At 36.2% G+C, this 22,383-nt stretch overlaps 1 protein-coding gene across 1 annotated transcript; it reads left to right on the top strand.

Moving 5' to 3' along the window:
- Window positions 1-1,056: 1,056 nt before the first annotated feature.
- On the top strand, window positions 1,057-20,639 carry LOC115921336. The gene is made up of 7 exons (XM_030978717.1): window positions 1,057-1,287; window positions 5,713-5,880; window positions 6,550-6,717; window positions 7,435-7,587; window positions 8,323-8,490; window positions 13,007-13,104; window positions 20,011-20,639. Exons 1-7 carry the CDS (start codon window positions 1,201-1,203, stop codon window positions 20,204-20,206), a joined length of 1,038 nt encoding a protein of 345 aa, XP_030834577.1. The 5' UTR covers window positions 1,057-1,200; the 3' UTR covers window positions 20,207-20,639.
- The last annotated feature ends 1,744 nt before the right edge of the window (window positions 20,640-22,383 follow it).

Raw genomic sequence — 22,383 nt, 5'->3', positions numbered from 1 at the left:
ATTTAATGTGTTCTTTTTTCTGAATAGACAAGAATTGAATTTAAAAATAAAAACTATTTCATCTTTTGTTTAGAATGTTATCTTGAATGCAAGTATGTAATTATTGGAATTTGTGTAAAATGTAAGAAGACAGTAAGAAATTAGTAAATAAGATATATCTATTCAAGACGTACTGGTTAACTATATTCACCATAAATGCAGGTCCAGACTCTCAACCTGACTAATCACCAGTGTCGCACACCAGCATCGTCACATCACCTATCAGAGGCACTGTGTTCTATGCCACACTTGACTGACTTGACACTCGATGGAGGGGATTTACGTGAGGAGTTCTACTCTACATGGAAAGCAAAGGCATCATCAATAAAGGTATGTGTGTACATATGTAACATGGAGACGGTCATTGGAAGACAGAAAGAGCAGTAATTGTTATTGTAATGGTGCACATGTACATAAGTTGCATTTTCCAAACACTCTTTTTAAAGGCCATTTACTTGGTATATTGGAATAGCCATGAATAATGAAATAAAAGCAAACTACACATGTACTGATTACGTTGCAATTTAAGTGTGTATAAGTTTGACATATTTTCGACCAAAAAACAATATCCAACCTTTTCCTAGTTTGATTGATATGAAAAATATTTCGTGGATTGTTTTGAGGAGCCAATTTCAATGTAGGCTTGAACTTACCAAACTGTACCATAGCAACAAACCTCCTGATTTAGGGGGTCTTATGCAGACGAAATCGAGAGTTAAGAATACCTTTAATGCATTAATAGCAAATACATATTTCTGGGTATTATTAATTTCACTAATAGTAGGAATATGACTTATAAATGCAAACAGATTGCAAGCCCTATACAGATCACATATAGAATTTTCGTTAAATAACTCTTTCTAAATTATCCTCTCCATAGAAACTTCAGTGTGTTTTTTTCTGAATAGACAATAATTGAATTTGAAAATGAAATCTAATTAATAATTTTTTGAGAATGTTATCTTGAATACAATTATGTAATTAATGGAATTTGTGTGAAATGTAAGAATACAGTCAGAAGTTAGAAAATAAAACATATGCATGTATAGACATGCTGCTTAACTATACTCACAAACACTGCAGATCCGGACTCTCACGCTTAATCATGTCCAGTGTCCCACACCAGCCTCATCACGTCACCTTGCAGAAGCAATCTGCTCTATGCCAAAGCTGACTAATCTGAAACTTGAAAGGGATCTCACTCAGGAGTTCTACTCTACATTGAAAGAAAAGGCATCATCCATTGAGGTATGTGTGTACTAATGTTAATGTCATGGAGAGTCATTGATAGACAGAAAGAGCAGTAATGGTTATATGGTGCACATGTATATATGTTTTTTTTCTTCCAAACACCCTTTTTAAAAGGTCATTCACTTGGTATACACTGTTGCTCATAACGGTGGAATATTTTTTTTTATCCCAATTTATGGAATTATTTTAAAAATAATTTAAAAATACTAGATCTAGATAATAGTATACAGTCTCAGATTTTATTGAATAATAATTTGCCAATATGTGTTTTGCGTGACTGCTAAAGCATGTATATTATGCTACTATGTTTATCAACTAGGGGACCTATGCCCTTAAGTCATAAATGACAGTAATGAGGATTAATGCCTCACAAAAGGGCACTAATATGGCACATCGACACGGTGTTGATCCTGGGGCCTCACAGTTACGAGGCCATTGCTTTGTCACTGAACCATGGCTGTACGCAGCGGGGGCTAGGGTAGGGGGCAGTTTCCATAAATTAAAAAAACAACAGAAAATGCAATAATTTTTCAATAATTTATTGCATTCTACCCCGGTCCCCAACATAAAAAAATCTTCTGTGTGCCCATGCCTTGAGCCATAATGCATGGCCGTCCAGAGGATTTTTTTATGTTGGGGACCGGGGTAAAATGCAATAAATTATTGAATATTTATTGCATTTTCTGTTTTTTTTTTAATTTATGGAAACTGCCCCCTACCCTAGCCCCCGCTGCGTACCGTCATGGTTCAGTGACAAAGCAATGGCCTCGTAACTGTGAGGCCCCAGGATCAACACCGTGTCGATGTGCTATATTAGTGCCCTTTTGTGAGGCATTAATCCTCATTACTGTCATTTATGACTTAAGGGCATAGGTCCCCTAGTTGATAAACATAGTAGCATAATATACATGCTTTAGCAGTCACGCAAAACACATATTGGCAAATTATTATTCAATAAAATCTGAGACTGTGTACTATTATCTAGATCTAGTATTTTTAAATTATTTTTAAAATAATTCCATAAATTGGGATAAAAAAAAATATTCCACCGTTATGAGCAACAGTGTATTTGAATAGTCGTGAAATTAAAATGAAAGCAAACGACACATGTATTAATTCAGTTGAACCTCAAGTGCTTATAAGTTGTTGACATTATTTATGTCCAATAAACAATATCTAACCTTTGCCTAGTTTGATTTATATGAGAAATTCCAGGTCACAACGTCATGGTCAAAGGTTATGTTAGGTCAGTAGACTTGGATTAGGTTTTCACAACTTAATATGAGAATTGATCAATCAATTTTTGTTATTTGTTCATATTTCATGAAAGTTATCAATCTTGGTACAAATCATAGTAAATAGTTTTTCTGATGATTCTTAGTCAATATTCACTTCAAAAAGCTGATTATTTTCAGAGGCTTTCATTTCAGGGGGCCTGCTAATGGGCCAGCCTGCCTATAAATAATGTCCCAACTTCAATATGTCATCATATCGAATTGCGTAATGCAGACGAGATCGCCAAGAGCGTTTCCCTTGTTACTTTTTATATCGGTATTTAAGATAGCCAAAGATGTATGTATGTACATATATGTGTTGTGTATATATATATATGCGTGTGTAAGTATGTGTATGTATATATGTATATATGTACATATAGTATTGCTTATTACCGTTGAGAAATCTTAACTTCGTATTTTTCTTTCTATTATTTCGTTTGCTATTTTCTGTATATGCTTTATATGTTTCCTATATTGTAGGGGGTGTATACGACTATACGTCTTGTATACCCTGCCAGTGGTTCTAGGACAACTACCCCCTGGGCAATCACCCCCCGGAAAATTACCCCCCGGAAAACTACCCCCAAAGGACAATTACCCCCTGGAATATTACCCCCCGGAGAATCACCCCCCGAGGACAACTACCCCCCAAGGACAATTACCCCCCGGAAAATTACCCCCCGGAGAATTACCCCCCGAGGACAATTACCCCCCGTAGACAACTACCCCCCGAGGACAATTACCCCCTAGGACAATTACCCCCGAGGACAATCACCCCCCGAGGACAATTACCCCCTAGGACAATTACCCCCCGAAGACAATCACCCCCCGATGACAACTACCCCCCCCCCCCCGATGACAATTACCTTCAAGGACAATTACCCCCCGAGGACAACTACCCCCCGATGATAATTACCCCCCAATGACAACTACCCCCGTGGACAATCAGGATTCAATAGCAAAAGACGATCTGACACATTGAGAGATGGCTACGAGCCCATAAGATCCCCTGCATGACCCCATATTCTTTCAAATACTATAGCACGTTGTCTTCCTCATTACTACACATTTCCCTTTTATTATAATTTATGCAACGCCAGCGCGGTTGCTAATTTCCACGAAGGATGTAAGTTTTAGGTAATTGTCCAGCGCTTTTCAAAATACATAGAAATACATTTCTCTGGAGCAGCGTTATTTTAGCTTTTTGTTAGTCACGGTACCCTCTTAAGAAATGACAAGTTTCTCCCAAATCCCAAAGTCTTTACAGACTATTAATTTTGCATGACTCTGGCTCTCGTCAAGTACTATGCACACACGTATGGGCACATTTAAGAATAAAAAGACATTTTCAAACTGGTAAAAAAATAGTTTGTAATCCACACACTAGAAACTATTTAAAGTACTGTATGCGGGCACCTTGCCGCCGAATGTTCACAAATAAAAAGTGATATATTCGGTCATGACCTTGATACACTAATATGAGAATATTCGGGCCTCTCGTTGCCCTTATTTGCCTTGCTGTCAAAATATTGTCAGCGAGCGAGGAAGGAAGACACTTTAGTATCTTCCAAATTTTATTTTCTCTCGTAATTACATATTTTAACCGTTTCTGGTATTTGATTTTTTTTTACAAAATCAACGTTTTCCAAATCATTCTCTTGCGGCACCCCGGTTGAAAAACGCTGTGCTGGAGTTACAAAATCAAATGAGATGAATTACCAGAGAGCAGATATTTATTTTCTTTTGACATGGCAATTTCTATTTCAAAATAATTTAACGTACACGAAAACATATTATACTTCAACAGAAATAAATAAATAACGTGAAGAAAACCTTAATTATGGATCACGGCATGGATGAGGGCCCATTATACATACTAAGACAAATACACGATCAGCTGATGAGAAAGTTACAGAGGGTGCATAAAAGAAATCTTACATCCTAATTTCTTTGTTGTGCCATTGATGGTGAGAGAGGCTGTAACGCGTACTCATCTGCGCGCAATGTATTGTTTAATTTCTAAGAAATGTAATTTCTGTTCTTTACTCGGTAGCAAAACTACAGGGGAATTGGGCAACCTCAACAACCCCCCCTAATTGAATTGAATAATTTGAAAAGACTGAAATGAACTTCATAAATCACAAAGAAAATGAAGGTTTATGCAATTTTCTGTAAATAGCAATTTGGAGAGAAGCTTGCGTTATACGTCACAGTCTTTAAATTCCTCGGGATTGATTGTCATTGGGGGTAGTTGTCCTTCAGGGGTTATTGTCCTCGGGGGGGGGGAGTTGTCGTCGAAGGGGGAGGGGTAGTTGTCCTCGGGGGTAGTTGTCCTCGAGGGTAATAATAATAATAATAATAATAATAACGTTTTATTTACCCAGGGTAGCCACTTCAGTTATGAAACTGCTCTTCCAGCGGGCCCTGCATAACATAACATAATTATTACTACCCTTCTCCAATCTAATATGCTGAGCGCCTAGCTAGAAGGCAGAAGGTCCCATTGTTATAAGTCTTTGGTATGACTCGGCCGGGGTTCGAACCCACGACCTTCCGTACATGAGACTGGCGCTCTAACCACTGAGCCACTAGACCCAGTAGTGTCCATGGGGGGTAATTGTCCTCGGGGGGTAGTTGTCCTCGGGGGGTAATTGTCCTCGGGGGGTAATTGTCCTCGGGGGTAGTTGTCCTCGGGGGGTAGTTGTCCTCCGGGGTAGTTGTCCTCGGGGGGTAATTGTCCCCGGGGGGTAGTTGTCCTCGGGGGGTAATTCTCCGGGGGGTTATTTTCCGGGGGGTAATTGTCCTTGGGGGGTAATTGTCCTCGGGGGGTAATTCTCCGGGGGGTAATTTTCCGGGGGGTAATCATCCTATGGGGGTAGTTTTCCGGGGGGTAATTTTCCGGGGGGTGATTGCCCAGGGGGTAATTGTCCTGATACGCCTGCCAGTGACACAATTGTATATTATATACTACACTGTGTCATGGACCTGGTTTCAAATGTTTATACTTCTCTGTTTATTACGCTTAATAAAGATGATACATATATCAATAGAATTTGTGTTAAATGTAAGAATACGATGAGAAAATATTTAATAAAATATATGCATGTATAGATGAGCTGCTTAACTATAATCACAAACTCTGCAGATCCAGACTCTCAAGCTTGATCATATCGAGTGTCCCACACCAGCCTCATCACATCACCTTGCAGAAGCAGTGTCTTCTATGCCAAACCTGACTGACCTGACACTCTATGCAGGGGATTTCAATGAGGATTTCTACTCTACATTGACAGCAAAGGCATCATCCATACAGGTATGTGTGTCCTAATTTCAATGCCATGGAGAGGGTCATTAGTAGACAGAAAGAGCAGTAATAGTTATATGGTGCACATGTACTGAGTCAGATGAAATTCAAGTGTGTTCTAGATTGAGGTTGATTTGATAACTAATCAATATCCAACCTTTTCCGAGTTTGATTGATAAGCAAAATATGTCATATAGTTTTTTTTTGAGAGCCAATTTTTCATAAATGCTTGAATTTTCCAAACTGCACCATAGCAACAAACACCCTGACATAGGATTCTTGGGCACATTAAATCCAGAGTTAGGAATACATTTAATACATTAATAGCAAATGTATATTTATGGGTACTATTACTTTCAGTGTTAGGAGTAGGACTTATCAATGCAGAAAGTTTGCAAGCCCTATAAAGAATACATATGGAATTTAAAACATTTAAAAATAACACTATTACACAAATTATCCTTTCCATAGAAAGTTTATTGTGTTCTTTTCTCAATAGAGAAGATTTGTATTGGAAAATAAAATCTATTAATCATTTTTCTCAAGAATGTTATTATGAATACAACTATGTAATTGATAAAAATTTGTGTTAGATTTAAGAAGACGATGAGAAAATATTTAATAAAATAAAGGCATGTATAGATGAGCTGCTTAACTATATATTGACAAACAATGCAGGTCCAGACTCTCCAGATTGAACGCATCCATTGTCCCACACCAGCCTCATCACATCACCTTGCAGAGGCTCTGTGTTCTATGCCAAACCTGACTAACTTGTCACTCTCTGGAGAGGATCTCACTGAGGATCTGTGCTATACTTTGAAAGCAAATGCATCATCCATACAGGTATGTGTCATAATGTAAAAGTCTTGTAGAGGGTCATTGATAGACAGACAGAGCAGTAATTGTTATATGGTGGACATGATTTTTTTTTTTAAACACACTTGTTTATAGGCCATTCACTTGGTATATTGGAACAGTCATGAAACATGGAATAAAAGCAAACTACACATGTATTGAGTCAGATGGAATTCAAGTGTGTTCTATATTTACATTGTTTTGATAAATAATCAATATCTGATCTTTTTAAAGTTCTATTGATATGAAAAATATGTCATATATTTTTTTCTGAGAGCCAATTTTAATTATGGCTTGAATTTCCCGACTTAGGATTCTTGTGCACATGAATTCTAGAGTTATGAATAACCTTTAATACATTAATAGCAGATGTATATTTATGGGTATGGTTGATTTCAGTGTTAGTAGGAGTAGTACTTATCAATGCGAACAGGTTGCAAGCCCTATAAGGAATACATATGGAATTTAAAACATACAAAAATAACACTATTACAAAATCATCTTTTCTCAATAGAGAAGAATTGAATTTGAAAATAAAATATATCAATCATTTTTCTCAAGAATATTATTATGAGGACAACTATGTAATTAATAAAATTTGTGTTAGATTTAAGAAGACGATGAGAAAATATTTAATAAAATATATGCGTGTATAGATGAGGTGCCTAACTATATTGACACACAATGCAGGTCCATAATTTCCAGCTTGCACGCATCAAGTGTCCCACACCAGCCTCATCACATCACTTTGCAGAGGCTCTGTGTTCTATGCCAAACCTGACTTACCTGACACTCTTAGGAGGGGATCTCAATGAGGAGCTCTGCTATACTTTGAAAGCAAAGGCATCATCCCTACAGGTATGCGTGTCCTAATGTAAATGCCATGGAGAGGGGTCATTGATAAACAGAAAGAGCAGTAATAGTTATATGGTGCACATGTACATATGATATTTTTTTTCTTCAAACACCCTTTTTTAAGCAATTGATATTGGAACAGTCATGAAACATGAAATAAAAGCAAACTACTCATGTCCTGACTCAGTTGAAATTCAAGTATGTTTAAGAATGACATTGTTTTGATCATTAATCAATATCCAACCTTTTCCAAGTTTGATTGATATGAAAAATATGTCACATAGTTGTTTTTTGAGAGCCAATTTTAAATAAAGGCTTGAATTTCCAAACTGCACCATAGCAACAAACCTCCTGAATTAGGGTTCTTGAGCACATGAAATCCAGAGTTATGATTATACATTTAATACATTAATAGCAAATGTCTTTTTATGGGTATTATTAATTTCAGTGTTAGTAGTAGTAGCACTTATCACTACAAACAGGTTGCAAGCAGAATGAAGAATACATATGGAATTTAAAACATTAAAAAATAACACTATTACGGAAAATCATCCTTTCCGTGGAAACATTAGTGTGTTCTTTTTCTCAACATAGAAGAATTAAATTGAGATTGTTATTAAAAATACAACTATGTAATTAATAAATGTTATGTAAAATTTAAGAAGACGATGAGAAATGATTTTAAAAGATATATGCATGTATAGATCAGCTGCTTAACTATATTGACAAACAATGCAGGTCCAGTCTCTCGAGCTTGACGGTCTCCTGTGTCCCACACCAGCCTCATCACAACACCTTGCAGAGGCAATGTGTTCTATGCCAAACCTAACTGAACTGGAACTCTATGGAGGGGATCTCACTGAGGATTTCAACTCTACTTTGAAAGCAATGGCATCATCCATACAGGTATGTGTGTCCTAATGTAAATGTCATGGAGAGGGTCATTGATAGACAGAAAGAGCAGTAATGGTTATATGCATGGTGCACATGTACATATGATTTGTTTTCCCCTTCCAAACACCCTTTTTAAAAGGCCATTCACTTAAATAATTGATATTGGAACAGTCATGAAACATGGAAAAAGCTAACTACTCATGTTCTGATTCAGTTGAAATTCAAGTATGTTTAAGAATGACATTATTTTGAGCATTAATCAATATTCAACCTATTCAAAGTTTGATTGATATGAAAAATATGTCACATAGTTGTTTTTTGAGAGCCAATTTTTAATAAAGGCATGAATTTCCAAACTGCACCATAGCGACAAACCTCCTGACTTAGGATTCTTGTGCACATGAAATATAGAGTTATGTTTACCTTTAATACTGAAACTAGTATTGTAATGATTTTATTTTAATAAGACCACAAGATCAAATCGGAATTTAAGTCTCTTGCAAAATCACATTGAGTCATTTTGTCCAGACTGTTCATAGTGTCAATGAGGATATCTTCTCTACAATGAAAGCAAAACTAGCATCTATACACGTATGTGTGGACTTATACATATGTCATGGAAATGTCATTGAAAGAAATAAAGAGCAGTATTGATTAACACATGGTGCACATGTATATATGTTAATTTGGGGTCTGCTCACTATTCATAAGGACCATTATTCATAAGGACCGCTGTTCATTACGTGCAACTTCCCATACCTGAAGGACCGCTATTCCTAATAGGAGAAGAGGGTCACTATTCATAAGGACCGTTATTCATAATGTGAGATGAGGGTCACTATTCATAATTCACATTGAGGGTCATTGCTCATAAGGACCGCTATTATATATAATGGTTTATTTATTCAAAAAATCACATTGCAGCCCAAAGGCTGAATTGCACGATTTTTTTTACAAATCTTTGACATAAACACAGATTATAATAAACATTGTAAAAAGCATTACACAAAATAATAACTGCATACAAAATTAGTAACGCAATAATATTTAACTAATATTCTTTTACATTTTAAAACAAAATAGCTAGGATTATCAGATGGTATAAAGGCACATAGATTAATAGATGATCAGATTGAGAGAGGGAGAGAGATAATCAAGAAGGGAGAGAAAAAGGTGGGAGTCAGAGAGGAAGAACTAGTGTTGGAAGAAAAAATACCATAAGGTAAAAACTAAGAATCAGGAGTAACGAAAGCCGGAAATAGGCTCTAGGTATGTGTTTTAGAATGCTTCGTCGTCAGATGAGAGAGCAAACCAGGTACAACGAATACATGATATATTGATATGTGAATATTGTTAAATTAAAATACAATTCATCATTTAAAAAGGTTGTATGCTTAAAATAATACTTAAAAGTGAAATTAGATAAATTATACTTGTACACTATACAGAGTCCACAAAAAGATACAACTAGGCTATTATTTACATTTAAAACATCAAATATATATATATGTATAATGTAGGATGCGAGGAATTAGGCAATACAACAGCAAAGGCAGATGTGTATATCATAATATGTATATGAAGTGGGAGAGCGAGAGAGAGAGAGGGGGAGGAATAAGATAGAAAAGGTAGTATGTGAGAGAAGGAATAACAGAAGGAGAGAAAGAGTAATATAGTAAAAGAGAGAAATTGGAAGTAGGTGAAAGAACAAGTCAAGATTCATCAATATCCAAATCTAAGCTATGTGTAAATCGAACATCATCCCATACATCGATAACAATGTTCACCAATATCCACAATCTTGAAAATATCAATGAATTTTAACAAAACAAATTCATCAAAGGCAATCATATTATTATTAGACTTTTCATGAGGTATTGTTTAGTATGTCAATCAAGAAAGGGATGGGGCTTTTTCTGTACATTTCTGTCCTACAGCGCATTTGTTGGTAGTGGGTTTTATTTCTAAGTGATCGGGAACCTTCATGTTGTCTCCTAAGGGGTAACCATCTATTGAAGTGGCTAGATTTCGTGAGGGCCTGGGCAAATTTCTTACAAAGATGATCCCTTCTAACTTCGAGTTTCTCAAGACGTGTGTGGTCCAGCGCTTCATCGTAAGATGAATAAGCTGAACCCATGATCAAACGAAGGGCACGTTTTTGCACTCTCTCAATTTGACTAGTTTGGAAAAAGGTAAGGCCTGGGTGCCAAACGGGGGAAGCATACTCGACAAGGGGGCGAATGAAACCTGTATAAATGGTCAACAAATCACAGACTTTTTAATATAATTCATAATACAAAATCGGGGTCGCTATTCATAATACAAAATGAGAGTCGCTATTCATATTTCGAAATGAGGGTCACTACTCTTAATAGGAGAAGAGGGTCGCTATTCATAATACGAAATGAGGACCGCTATTCATAATACAAAATGAAGGTCGCTATTCATAATAAGAGTAGAGGGTTGCTATTCATAATACGGAATGAGGGTCGCTTTGCATAAAAATAAAATAGGCCTAAGCAAAAAACAAAATGCTAATAACAAAGGGATATATCGGATGGAGGACACCCCCACGGCTGTGGTGTCGCTGTGGGGGGGGGGGGCGACACTTGTCCTTGAATATTTGTCTTTTTTAAAAGTATATTATCTTTGATAATTATCTAAAGACATCACCCGCACCTGTGGTGACGAAGAACAAAGAGTAAAACATAACACACATATAATCCTATCGTAATTTGTCCTTGTGTGAAATCTTGCCCCACCACCCTGCCGCCTACTGATCTTATCCAGGCTACGCTACTGAGACTTTAAGAAGACCAAGCAGGCCAATTATTTAAGAACTGAGTTTGCTATTTCAGAAACTAGTAATTGTTTATACAACAATAATGTTTTGTATAGAAAGTAGCTTTTAGTAGGACTTATGGACCTACAAATTATATAACGGGGTTGGACCGGACCATGAGCTTAGTTACTGCCCGGAGAGGGGGGGTGGGGCACTTTAAAATTGTGTTTTGTTTAGGGGGATAGGGGCCTTAAACACTGTGGGACCTTGAAGGTTTTCGCGTCATGTAGCGTACAAAGAGGTTAATGCAATCCGTATATGAACCAAACATTTATTGTCTTTTTTTGTTGGAGGTGAAGGTGGTGGTGGTGGTGGTGATGGGTAAGCAGGTTTGATAAGGTCTATATAGTGCAACAAAATAAAAGTAAAAAATGCCTTGAATTTTTTTTTTTTAATTTTTATTTTGGGGTGGGATATCTAGCCCTAGTAGCAACAAGCGGGCAGGCTATAATGATAATTACAGAACAAACACAGGAAAAATATGGAATGTAAATATAAATATGCATGCAGGTTCAGAAGAAGTTAATTAATTTGAGACATGATAAATTCAAAGCAAACACAGAAAATACACGTCATAGTCATTCAAGTCCATGTATACATGCTTAAAGGGATCCGGTAACTTTGTCTCAGATTCTGAAAAAAAATTCTGGATTTAGCTCATGATGCAATGATAATTATAAACCTTTAGGTCAGTCAGGAACCCCATGACTTTTACAAGCCGATCGCCTGTCTGATTATCAAGATATTTATGATTGGAATGGCAAATTTTGAAAACCGTTCGCTTGACGGTTTTCATAACACTACAGTCTATTGGGGAAAACGAGTATGGTAAAACCGGTCACTCAAATATTTTTACTTTTTTGAGGCACTTCTTGATCATTTTGAAGCGCAATTTTTTTAGGGCTTCAGTATTACACCATATCACAGACACTGATAACACGTAGGGCCGTGTATCTCAGATTTAACATTGTTACACGATCCCTTTAAAGGTTCACACACGAAATATAAAGAATAAATAGCCAAACCAAAATTCAAAAAAATACAATAAAGGGAACAAAACAAATGAGGAGTAAGGCTGACATGAGTTGTCATGAAACAAGATAGATAATTACAGTGCAATTATTCTTGATACTGCACAGCAACCAATGGTTAAATTCTATAAATTTAGTATCAAAGATGCACAAGACTCTAGGCTATTAAGTCAGGACAGATCTTGGAAGTAAATTACTCTAAAATACATTACTTACAGGAAAGGAGGCAGCTTCCACCCACTAAAGCCCTTTTAGGGTTGAATCGTAAAAGAAATGGTTCTCTGTTCTCTGTTCTCTGTTGTTGTTCTCTGATCCCCTTACAGTATGAGAAAAAATAAAAAGATTTGTCTAACAGGTATAATTTTTTTTCTTACTTGAAGTCAATAATTCAATTCAATTACTACTGCCATAGTGGATACTACTACTACAGTAAAACTACCACTATTATTAATATTACAGTTTTCATGAAATTGCAATATGTATTCAACTATTGGATCATTTTCTTTTTGAGATTGTTGTAATTCTCTTGTGGGATGTAACTAAAGCTCTTGAGTGTATATTCCCAAAGAAATAGATTATATGCCAGAATGAAATAAATCCACTTGCTTGTAACTGATACAAGGTTTACAAGCAATGTTGCTGTTATATGTTACAGGGTTGTTTTCCTCAGATCAGGAAAGGAAACTTCACGTTCAATGAACAAGCTCAAGATGACTTGGACTCATTTCTTCAGACCCTCACATGTTCGGAAAGGTCAGTACAGTTAATGTGATTTTTTTTTTAACTACAAAAAACATATGAACTAGACTTTAATTCGTCACTTAGACGAATTAGGTGATACGTATGATAATGGTTTACATAACAAATAATGCATTACACGATATATTATGTTATGAAATGCTTCTCCCATTTATATACTTCTCCCATTATGATCTATCCATATATCAAGATTAAATTGTGTCTCCTTGATCATCATGGATCTAGGGAAGATAGATTGAAACAATATATGACCTTTGACCCTGTGCAGTAACCAGTTACACATTTGACTCTAATTTACATCATGAAGAACACCTTTTGACGATTTTATCTTATTCAAAGAAATGAAAATGTAATTGATAAATGATAATGAAGATGATCATGATCATGAGCGTGATCCTGATATCTTATTGAAAAAATGAGGGGTGATTTAGATAGCATATAGTCTCAGCTACAACATCCTTAAATATCAACAAAATCCAAGCAGGAATAACGGCGATATTGCTCGCAAAAGACAGAAATGTAGAATCCAGATTTGAGGAAAAGTCATCTCCCATAGGGATTAGACACAAAAAGTAATCGTTTAAGTGAAAATAGGGTAATAATAAAGCAAATAGTTTATTCGCAGATGTACGTGTTTTAATAATCAAAGGAGATGGTACAGTGAAAGGTCAAAAAGAAAAAAAAAAGTAAAGGAAAAAAAGTGGTTGGAGACGCCCAGACTCGAACCAGGGATCTCGAGGATAGAATTCAAGTGCGTTAACGATATACCAAAACAATTCTCGCTACCCTAAATAGGTACGAAAATCTCGAAATTCGCGAGACGAGGTAATTTTCACTCTCTCGGGTCGTCACTACAACTTCCGGTATAGAGTCCCATCCCAAGTCACGGCCTTCATCCACCCCCATTTTTCAGGGTTCTTACGCTTGGAATCATGAGCCCAGCACTGTGCAGCCTCACAAAAGAAAACCATCGTCACTGATGTTAAAAGACGCAAAAAACAACGAACGAAATGTTCAAATAAACGTTGAAATATTTGCGAAAAAAAAAAACAAGACCGAGCAGACGACATATTCGGTGCATACACGTTGTGTGGCGACGGCGTTTTACGTTTGCGCTATCGCGCCTAGTAATATAGTGCCTGCACAGGAAGCTGTAATGTCGAAAAGCTATCCCATAATGCAATGCGCGTTTTCAGGATTTTCCCCGGATCTCGGCAGAATCGCTATTTGGGGTAGCGAGAATTCACATAGCGATTACACGTAAACGGAAAATGGGATTCTCAAATCCCACTTTGCAAGTGCAATATGAGCATGATCCCGGCATCTGATCAAAAAATAAAAGACACATTTGAGATAGCTTATTGTCTCCGCTACAACATACTCGAAGCTCAGCGTAAACAAAGATAAAACAACAGAGATATTGCTCGCGAAAGAGGGAAATGTGGAATCCAGTTTTGAGAAATAGTCATGTCCCATAGACAATACACGCAAAATGTGAAAAACTGACATGCCTCCTTTAATCGCAAAAATACGCCATGATACCTTTGTCAAACTGGAAAGGTGTGGTCACTGCATTTGTAGAAAATTATCTCAGCTAGAAAATATCGAAATTAAAGAGAAAAACAATCTATATTTACAGAAATACAATCAATTTCCCAAAAATATGCAAACGTCATAATATGCAAATTTAAATTTTGAGTTTGGAGGCCATTATGATGACATTATGACTTAATTGAGGGTCAAATGAGACATGAAATCATATCTCCATTTCATAATCTATCCAAATATGAAAAAATATTAGGAGTTTCTATCTATTCTAAAGAGTTAAAATGAAATTTATATAGGCATGTTTTTGCCCATGTATTGTGGATAAAGATAACGCAAATCCGCGCGTGCTGTCAACTTTGACGGACGCTCATTGCGTTAATAAAATGTGAACAAATTATCAATATGCTTGGAAAAATGTGCCACATATGATGACAGAGAAAATTCGGCGATTCTACGTTGCAAAATGCCAGTACGCGCGGAAACGCGCACGCATGCGCGTTTGCGCGATTTTTTTGCGAAATGCTTTAAATGGCCTGAAACGTATGCAAAAAAAATTTGGGATGATTCGGAGCATTTTAAATTTTTGCGCGCGCGTAAACGCGCGGACGAACGCGCACGCGCTCATTTGCGCACTTTTATTGACCTCAACTTGACCGGACGGATATTGATCTTAATCATGATAATTATGAATAGGAAATAACTTTCCGTTACGAAGATATGATCATAAGTTGATTTTCACAAAATGGCGCATGGATGACGTCACGATCAATTTGACTCTCTAAAAAGTCACGCAGTTCTAAGTTAGACTAAGATCTATCATCATGGCAAGTTTCATGATAATGGCATTATTCAGTCTTGAGATATCCTGCGAACAAATTCGAGGAAGAATAATAATAAATAAATAAATAATAAAAATCTTGACGAAATCAAAAGGTGATACGTCTACGTACGTATCACCTAAATATGCAAATTTTGTACCATTAATCTACCAGTCACCATTGGCATATATACCATTCACCATTCTCCAATGGTAGGTCAATGGTGTTCGGTGAGTGGTGTGCCAATGGTACACGAATGGTGGACAGTGAACGGTATACCAATGGTGGGTGGTAAATGATTTGTCAATGGTAGGCCAATGGTGGGTGGTGAATGGTATGTGAATGATAGATTAATGGTACAAAATTTGCATTTTTCATATTCAAATTTCAATGGTGTAAATGGTACCATTCATCTACCATTGATGATTATGCAAATGAGCGTCAACAAATTATTATTAGGTTGAATTGTATTTCACTGGTAGATGAATGGTGCCCAATGGTATTTTGTGAGCGTAATCTCAATAGTATCCGAATGGTATGTAAATGGTGTTTGTGAATGGTATCCGTATGGTATTTTCAGTGGTACTTCCGAATGGTATACCATTGATATACCATTGAACATTTTTTTTTTGTAAGGGTCATAAAAAGCACTAAATCGTTGAAAGTGAGCCCTTAACAAATAACAAGAATATACATAACATATTATACATTGTAAGAAAAATATCAAAAAATTAACAAAAAGATAACAAAAACATCAAAATTTAATTTAAAAAACAACATAAGGAAGAAAAGAAAGGAAACTTCAACAAAATATTATCATTTATGAGTTCAGTAGGTGTTGTTTAACTTATCGTTTGAACTGTTTTACAGTCTTTCTATTTTTTAGATGAGTTGGGAGGTTATTCCAAATAATTGGACCCTTGTAAACAACAACAAAAATCAAATTCTGAGTAGTTGATATTCGGTTTAAAGGGAGCAGAAAGGGAGGTGGATATTTTGAGCATTTCTAGTATTGTAATTATGAATGGAACAATTCAAAGTAAAATAATCATACATCTTAGGAAGAATTCTATTAGACAGATGAAACATGAAAATTGTAGTATTTAAGGTTAATAAATCATTGATATGTAGGATTTGCATTTGTTTATATAATGGTAGAGTGTGAGATAGATAATAAAAAAAGGGTGAATCCCATGTTTCTGTAATTTATAAATTCGTTCAATATTTCTTTTAGAAGTGAAACCCCAAACAATAATACAATAATTAAAATGGGAAGAAATGAGGGCTTGATATCACATTTTCAAAACAGTGTGAAGTAAGAAATTCAATCTGAATCAAACACCATTTTGTAGATAAAGTGTTACAAAGATGATTTATATGGTGGTTCCAAGATAGTTTTTCATCCACAATTACTCCTAAAAATGTTGTACTTGACACCCAAGTTATCTTTTTATTTGAATAGAACAAAATTTAAATCCATTGGAATTTTGGTTTTAGTACCAAACATAATATAATTAGTTTTATTAGTATTTAATATTAACTCATTGGATTCCATTCACATACTTAAATTTATTAATTGAGTATTTACGAAATGATCACGACCTTTACAAAATACACTGGTATCGTCTGCAAATAAAATCAACGCAAATTATGGGTTGAACATGGCATGTCAATAATATAAATCTAAAACAAAAGGGGGCTGAGAATAGATCCTTAGGATTTTCGCAACCTATTGTTTTAACTTGGCATTCAGCTTCATTAATAATTTTTAATTGTTTACAATCAGATAATTAACTTGATAAAATTTCTAAAGGTGTGCCCCTAATACTGTAATATTTCAATTTTTGTAATAAAATAGAATGATTTATAAGCTGCTTTAATTAACAATAACAGGCGCGCTGTTCAACTCTTCATGTAAGCAAATGTATAAAAAATGTACATCACAGAGTTATATGAGTGGGACCACAGGCACAAAACAGCAGTTACTCACGGTAAAGAGACACATATCAGATCTGAAATTACTTCAAATTGAAGAAAAAACTAAAGATCCTTCATTGTTCCTGAGGACTAAGGTATTATTCCTTGCAGTTTGTCAGCTTTAAAACGTTGATCATGAAGAAAAATTCGCGAAAAATAAAGCGAAATCACAGAGCAAATATATAAGGGACACCTAGTTTTCTAAAAGTCACTACCAGTGAAACACCATTCACCATACAGACTCTACCATTGAAACACCATTCACCATACAAACTCCACCATTGAAACACCATTGACCATACAATTCCACCATTGAAACACCATTCGCCATACAATTCCACCATTGAAACACCATTCATCATACAGACTGTACCATTGAAACACCATTCCCAATACAGAATCCACCATACAATTCCACTATTGAAACACCATTCGCCATACAATTCCACCATTGAAACATCATTCACTATACAGACTCTACCATTGAAACACCATTCACCATCACCACCATTGAAACACCATTCACCATACAGACTCTACCATTGAAACACCATTCCCAATACAGAATCCACCATACAATTCCACTATTGAAACACCATTCGCCATACAATTCCACCATTGAAACATCATTCACTATACAGACTCTACCATTGAAACACCATTCACCATCACCACCATTGAAACACCATTCACCATACAGACTCTACCATTGAAACACCATTCATCATACACACTCCACCATTGTATCACCATTGGCCATACAATTCCACCATTGAAACACCATTCACCATACAATTCCATTGAAACACCATTCACCATACAGACTCTACCATTGAAACACCATTCATCATACAAACTCCACCATTGAAACACCATTGACCATACAATTCCACCATTGAAACACCATTCGCCATACAATTCCACCATTGAAACATCATTCATCATACAGACTGTACCATTGAAACACCATTCCCAATACAGAATCCACCATACAATTCCACTATTGAAACACCATTCGCCATACAATTCCACCATTGAAACATCATTCACTATACAGACTCTACCATTGAAACACCATTCACCATCACCACCATTGAAACACCATTCACCATACAGAATCCACCATTGGCACACCATTGAAATACCATTTACCATTGACGCTACCATTTAAACACCATTCATTTACCATCATGTTTTTTGTAAGAGCTCTACCAAAAGATGACGTGGAAGATCCTTCATTTGGGGGCCGTCTCGATGGGAACGCTCAACTTGTGGGTTTCCATACCAAAGTATCTCTTGAGAATATCTTCATAATGAAAACTTTTGGCCCTAAACGCTCATAAGGTCCGTGTGTGAGTGTGCAATGGAACAGACCTAAAAATTAGCATACCACACAGGCCATGTGGCCACATACCGGGTGACCTTTGTAACAATTCTGCTTATTATATGAAAACTTTGAAGAAAAAATGATCACTGGATATCTAACCAATCACCATGGATCTTATATGAGTGGACAGGGAATTTCATCTTTTTTCCAAAACCGTTCACCCCTCTGCGACATGACATCGACTTATCCTGTCACGTCCGGATAAACAATGCGGGGTAGGAAATTTAGGGTCAAATTTCTGTTCTCTCCATAGACAATTGCAATTGAATGCCCAAGTTTGAAAGAAAAATGATCACTGGTTTTGTGACTTTACTTAGTAAAACATACATGATCATGAAGCTAAAATAATGAACTTTGAGAATCTGTTCACCTCTTTTGCGGCGATTACCCGTTCTACAGATACATCAGTTTTAGTGGGAAAAAACGTGCTAAAAACATGATGATTTAGGTGTTAAAGCCTCTGTGGGCGTTTCCAGGCGAACATATGCGCTAATTTTCATTATGTTGCGACATCCATAGCATTCTCATTGGGGTAATTAGGTACTCCGACAATTCTAAAGTTGTTTCTCCACGAAAAACGTTCCAGTTTATTTTCAGCTAGCTCTGCTGTCTGCGGACGGAATTCATGGGTCAAAATGCGGGCTTCTAAGTCATTTGCCTTCTTCTCAAGTGGGGTAACCTTTTTCTCTAACTCTGTAGTACGAGCATCTTGGAAGGCTAGAGATAATAATTCCTCAAAATTAGAAAGCATTGACCGAATGTCAGATATTACTTTCCGAACAAATACTTCAAAGTCTGAAGGGGCGGGATTGGTTTGAGTGTCGGAAGATGCGAGCTGATGGGTATCTATCCCGTCAGTCCCACGTAGCTAAGCGTGCGAATAAGGGAGGGGGTGAACGGTCTAGGGACCATCGTAAAAAATACTATTTTATTAAATTCCCAACTGTAAAGTATTTTAAACCTTTAATATATTGAAGATTTTTTGTGTTCTCTGGGGTTTTTTTTTGGTTTTGGTTTTTCTTGATATTTTTGTTAAACTGTAGGCTAGTCTCTTCTATTGATTTTCTTCTTCATTCACAGATCAAAATTTTTCTTGAGAAAGGTACTTTCAATAATACCAATAGTAGTTGATATTTTATTTCTCATCTTTTATATCAATGTCCTTTACAGCTTTGATGAATCGGACGGCTCAAATGACTCGTATGTCTCGGCCAACTCAGGCAACTCAAATGACTCGGACAACTCGGCTGACTTGGACAACTCACATGACTTGTATGTCTTGGCCAGCTCGGGCAACTCAAATGACTCGGATTGTTCGGCTGACTCGGGCAAGTCACATGACTTCCAGTTCTGCTCTGTTGTGTAACCCTCCAGTCTCTTGATATCATTAACCTTCCATGTCTAGAAATTTACAAGCAGTACTGGTAGAGATCAAGACTTTGATGTTGGCAATACATCAGATATTCTATGTCAATTCTCTCAGACATACAGAGAAGGTAGCAACAGTCAGACCACGCCTACAAGAAGCAAGCTCCTTCTACTCAGTCAAGAGTTCCACAGGATGATCCTAAAATTCCAGAGAAGCGATCAAAGTATGAAGTCTAGTTGCTATCCCTTAACCTCCAAAAAAACAAATATATGTTATTTAGTAATTCTATTGACACACTGCCCAAGAATATCATTTTTGACGATACCCCCTTGGAAGTTGTTTCATTCATTATATTTTTAGGCATAACTGTTGATAACAAACTTTCGTGGAAATACCATGTAGATAATACATGTAAGATCATTTCACGGAATATTGGCAAACTCTATTAAATAGACGTCTCTCCATATTATTTACCATTCTGCTCCACTCTCACATGCACACAGACCTGTTATTTGTTAATGGCAGACTATTAAAAACAAATGACCTGTATCTACTTCTCTTAGGACAATTTATGTACAAGTATTCAAAAAAGACCCTTCCACATATATTTGATGCCATGTTCCCCCTAAATCGGTCATTTCATGATTACCCAACTAAACGGTCAAACGAGTTTCACCTACCACTCTTTAGAACTTTATTAGCGAAGAAGTCTTTTATGTATGATGGTCCTAGATTTTGGAATTCTCTAAGTGAAAGTATTAAAAATAGTCCATCCCTAAATTCTTTGAAGAAAAATCTAAAAACATTTTTGCTCAAATCTTATAGTAATATACAAGAATAATCTGATAACGGTTGGTAATCATCTTAATTTTTCATTTGGGTCTTCATCATCTGCTTGATTAATTTAATATTTATTTGGTCTTATGATCTTCCCTTCCCAAAATTAACATTTAAACTTACTTTTTTCCGGTCATGATTTGTCCTGCTTCTTCTTCCCTCCCCCTTTTACTTCTCCTTGTTCGTTTCGTGTTTGTAAATTGTATGTTGTTTTGAAATATTGTCTTGTGTTTTCTAAGTCTTCGTAGGCAAAATTTGAAACATTTATATTTTTTTTTCTGGGGGATCCACAAACTACAAGCACTGCTTTTCAGTGGATCCCCCCATTTCCTCAGAAATTAAGAAATTCTTGTAATAACTTTATTATGTGCAAAGTTTATTTGAATAGTTTGTTGAAAAAATGAATTATGTATGAAATCAAATGTAATATCTTTGTTTACCTTTCTGTTGGAAATGAAATTAATATGAATATGAATATGAATATGGTATCGGTAGAGAAGACAGTGTCACAGTGGTAACACTTCATCTTGCCTTTGTGTATGCATGCTACAGGGCTTCACACTAACTTTTTTTCTGGAAAGAGGTTCAGATTTAATTTTTTACAGTCTGTATGCATGAGCCCTAAGAAAAAAATTCCAAATTTGGGAAGGGGACCAGACCTAGATTTTGGGTGTCCATGTGTTTCGGGTGCCTGGTGGTTTGGACTGCGATAGCAAGAAATTTGAGGTAAATTCGGCGATGTTTGCAAAGGTTTGAATATTTGTAAAAAGATTTGTTTTTCTTCTTTTTCACTGCAATGAATTCAGTCCACTGCAGTCCGCTATCTGGTATTATTTTATACATTTTACGAGAATGAGAACATAATATTGTCACAATGTTCGAAAACATGTGAAAAACCTATGTAGAATAAGCCAAAAACAGAGCAGTATCAAGAGTCCATTGTGTACCTGTTTTATGCAGAAAGAGGTCATGTTATGTGGAAAATGTTTTTAAAAATACTCAATAGGAGATCATTTTTTACTCTGCTATGATCTTGCATTATGCCTGTGTATAAAAGGTGACAACACCAGGGACTAGTAATTATAATGATAAAAATGGTGGCTTCTGATATAGTGCAACCCGGTAGTGCACACGCCCGCCATGCCGTGCCACTCCTGGCGCTTAAATATTATTACCCTGGTTCTAGGCGGCGGCCAAATATGTAGCGCTTTTGCATATGGGGTGCCCATTTAAATCTGGATAGAGAGAGGCAAATGTGGATTATTGCCTTGTCAAGGATGTGAGTGTATTAGACAATTTATGTAGTGATGTACCAAGTATATGTGTTTTGTTGACTT

This window comes from Strongylocentrotus purpuratus, unplaced genomic scaffold (genome assembly GCF_000002235.5).
Source record: "Strongylocentrotus purpuratus isolate Spur 01 unplaced genomic scaffold, Spur_5.0 spur5_scaffold_1, whole genome shotgun sequence".
NCBI lineage: Eukaryota > Metazoa > Echinodermata > Echinoidea > Camarodonta > Strongylocentrotidae > Strongylocentrotus > Strongylocentrotus purpuratus.
This window is presented reverse-complemented; position numbering and strand designations above follow the sequence as displayed.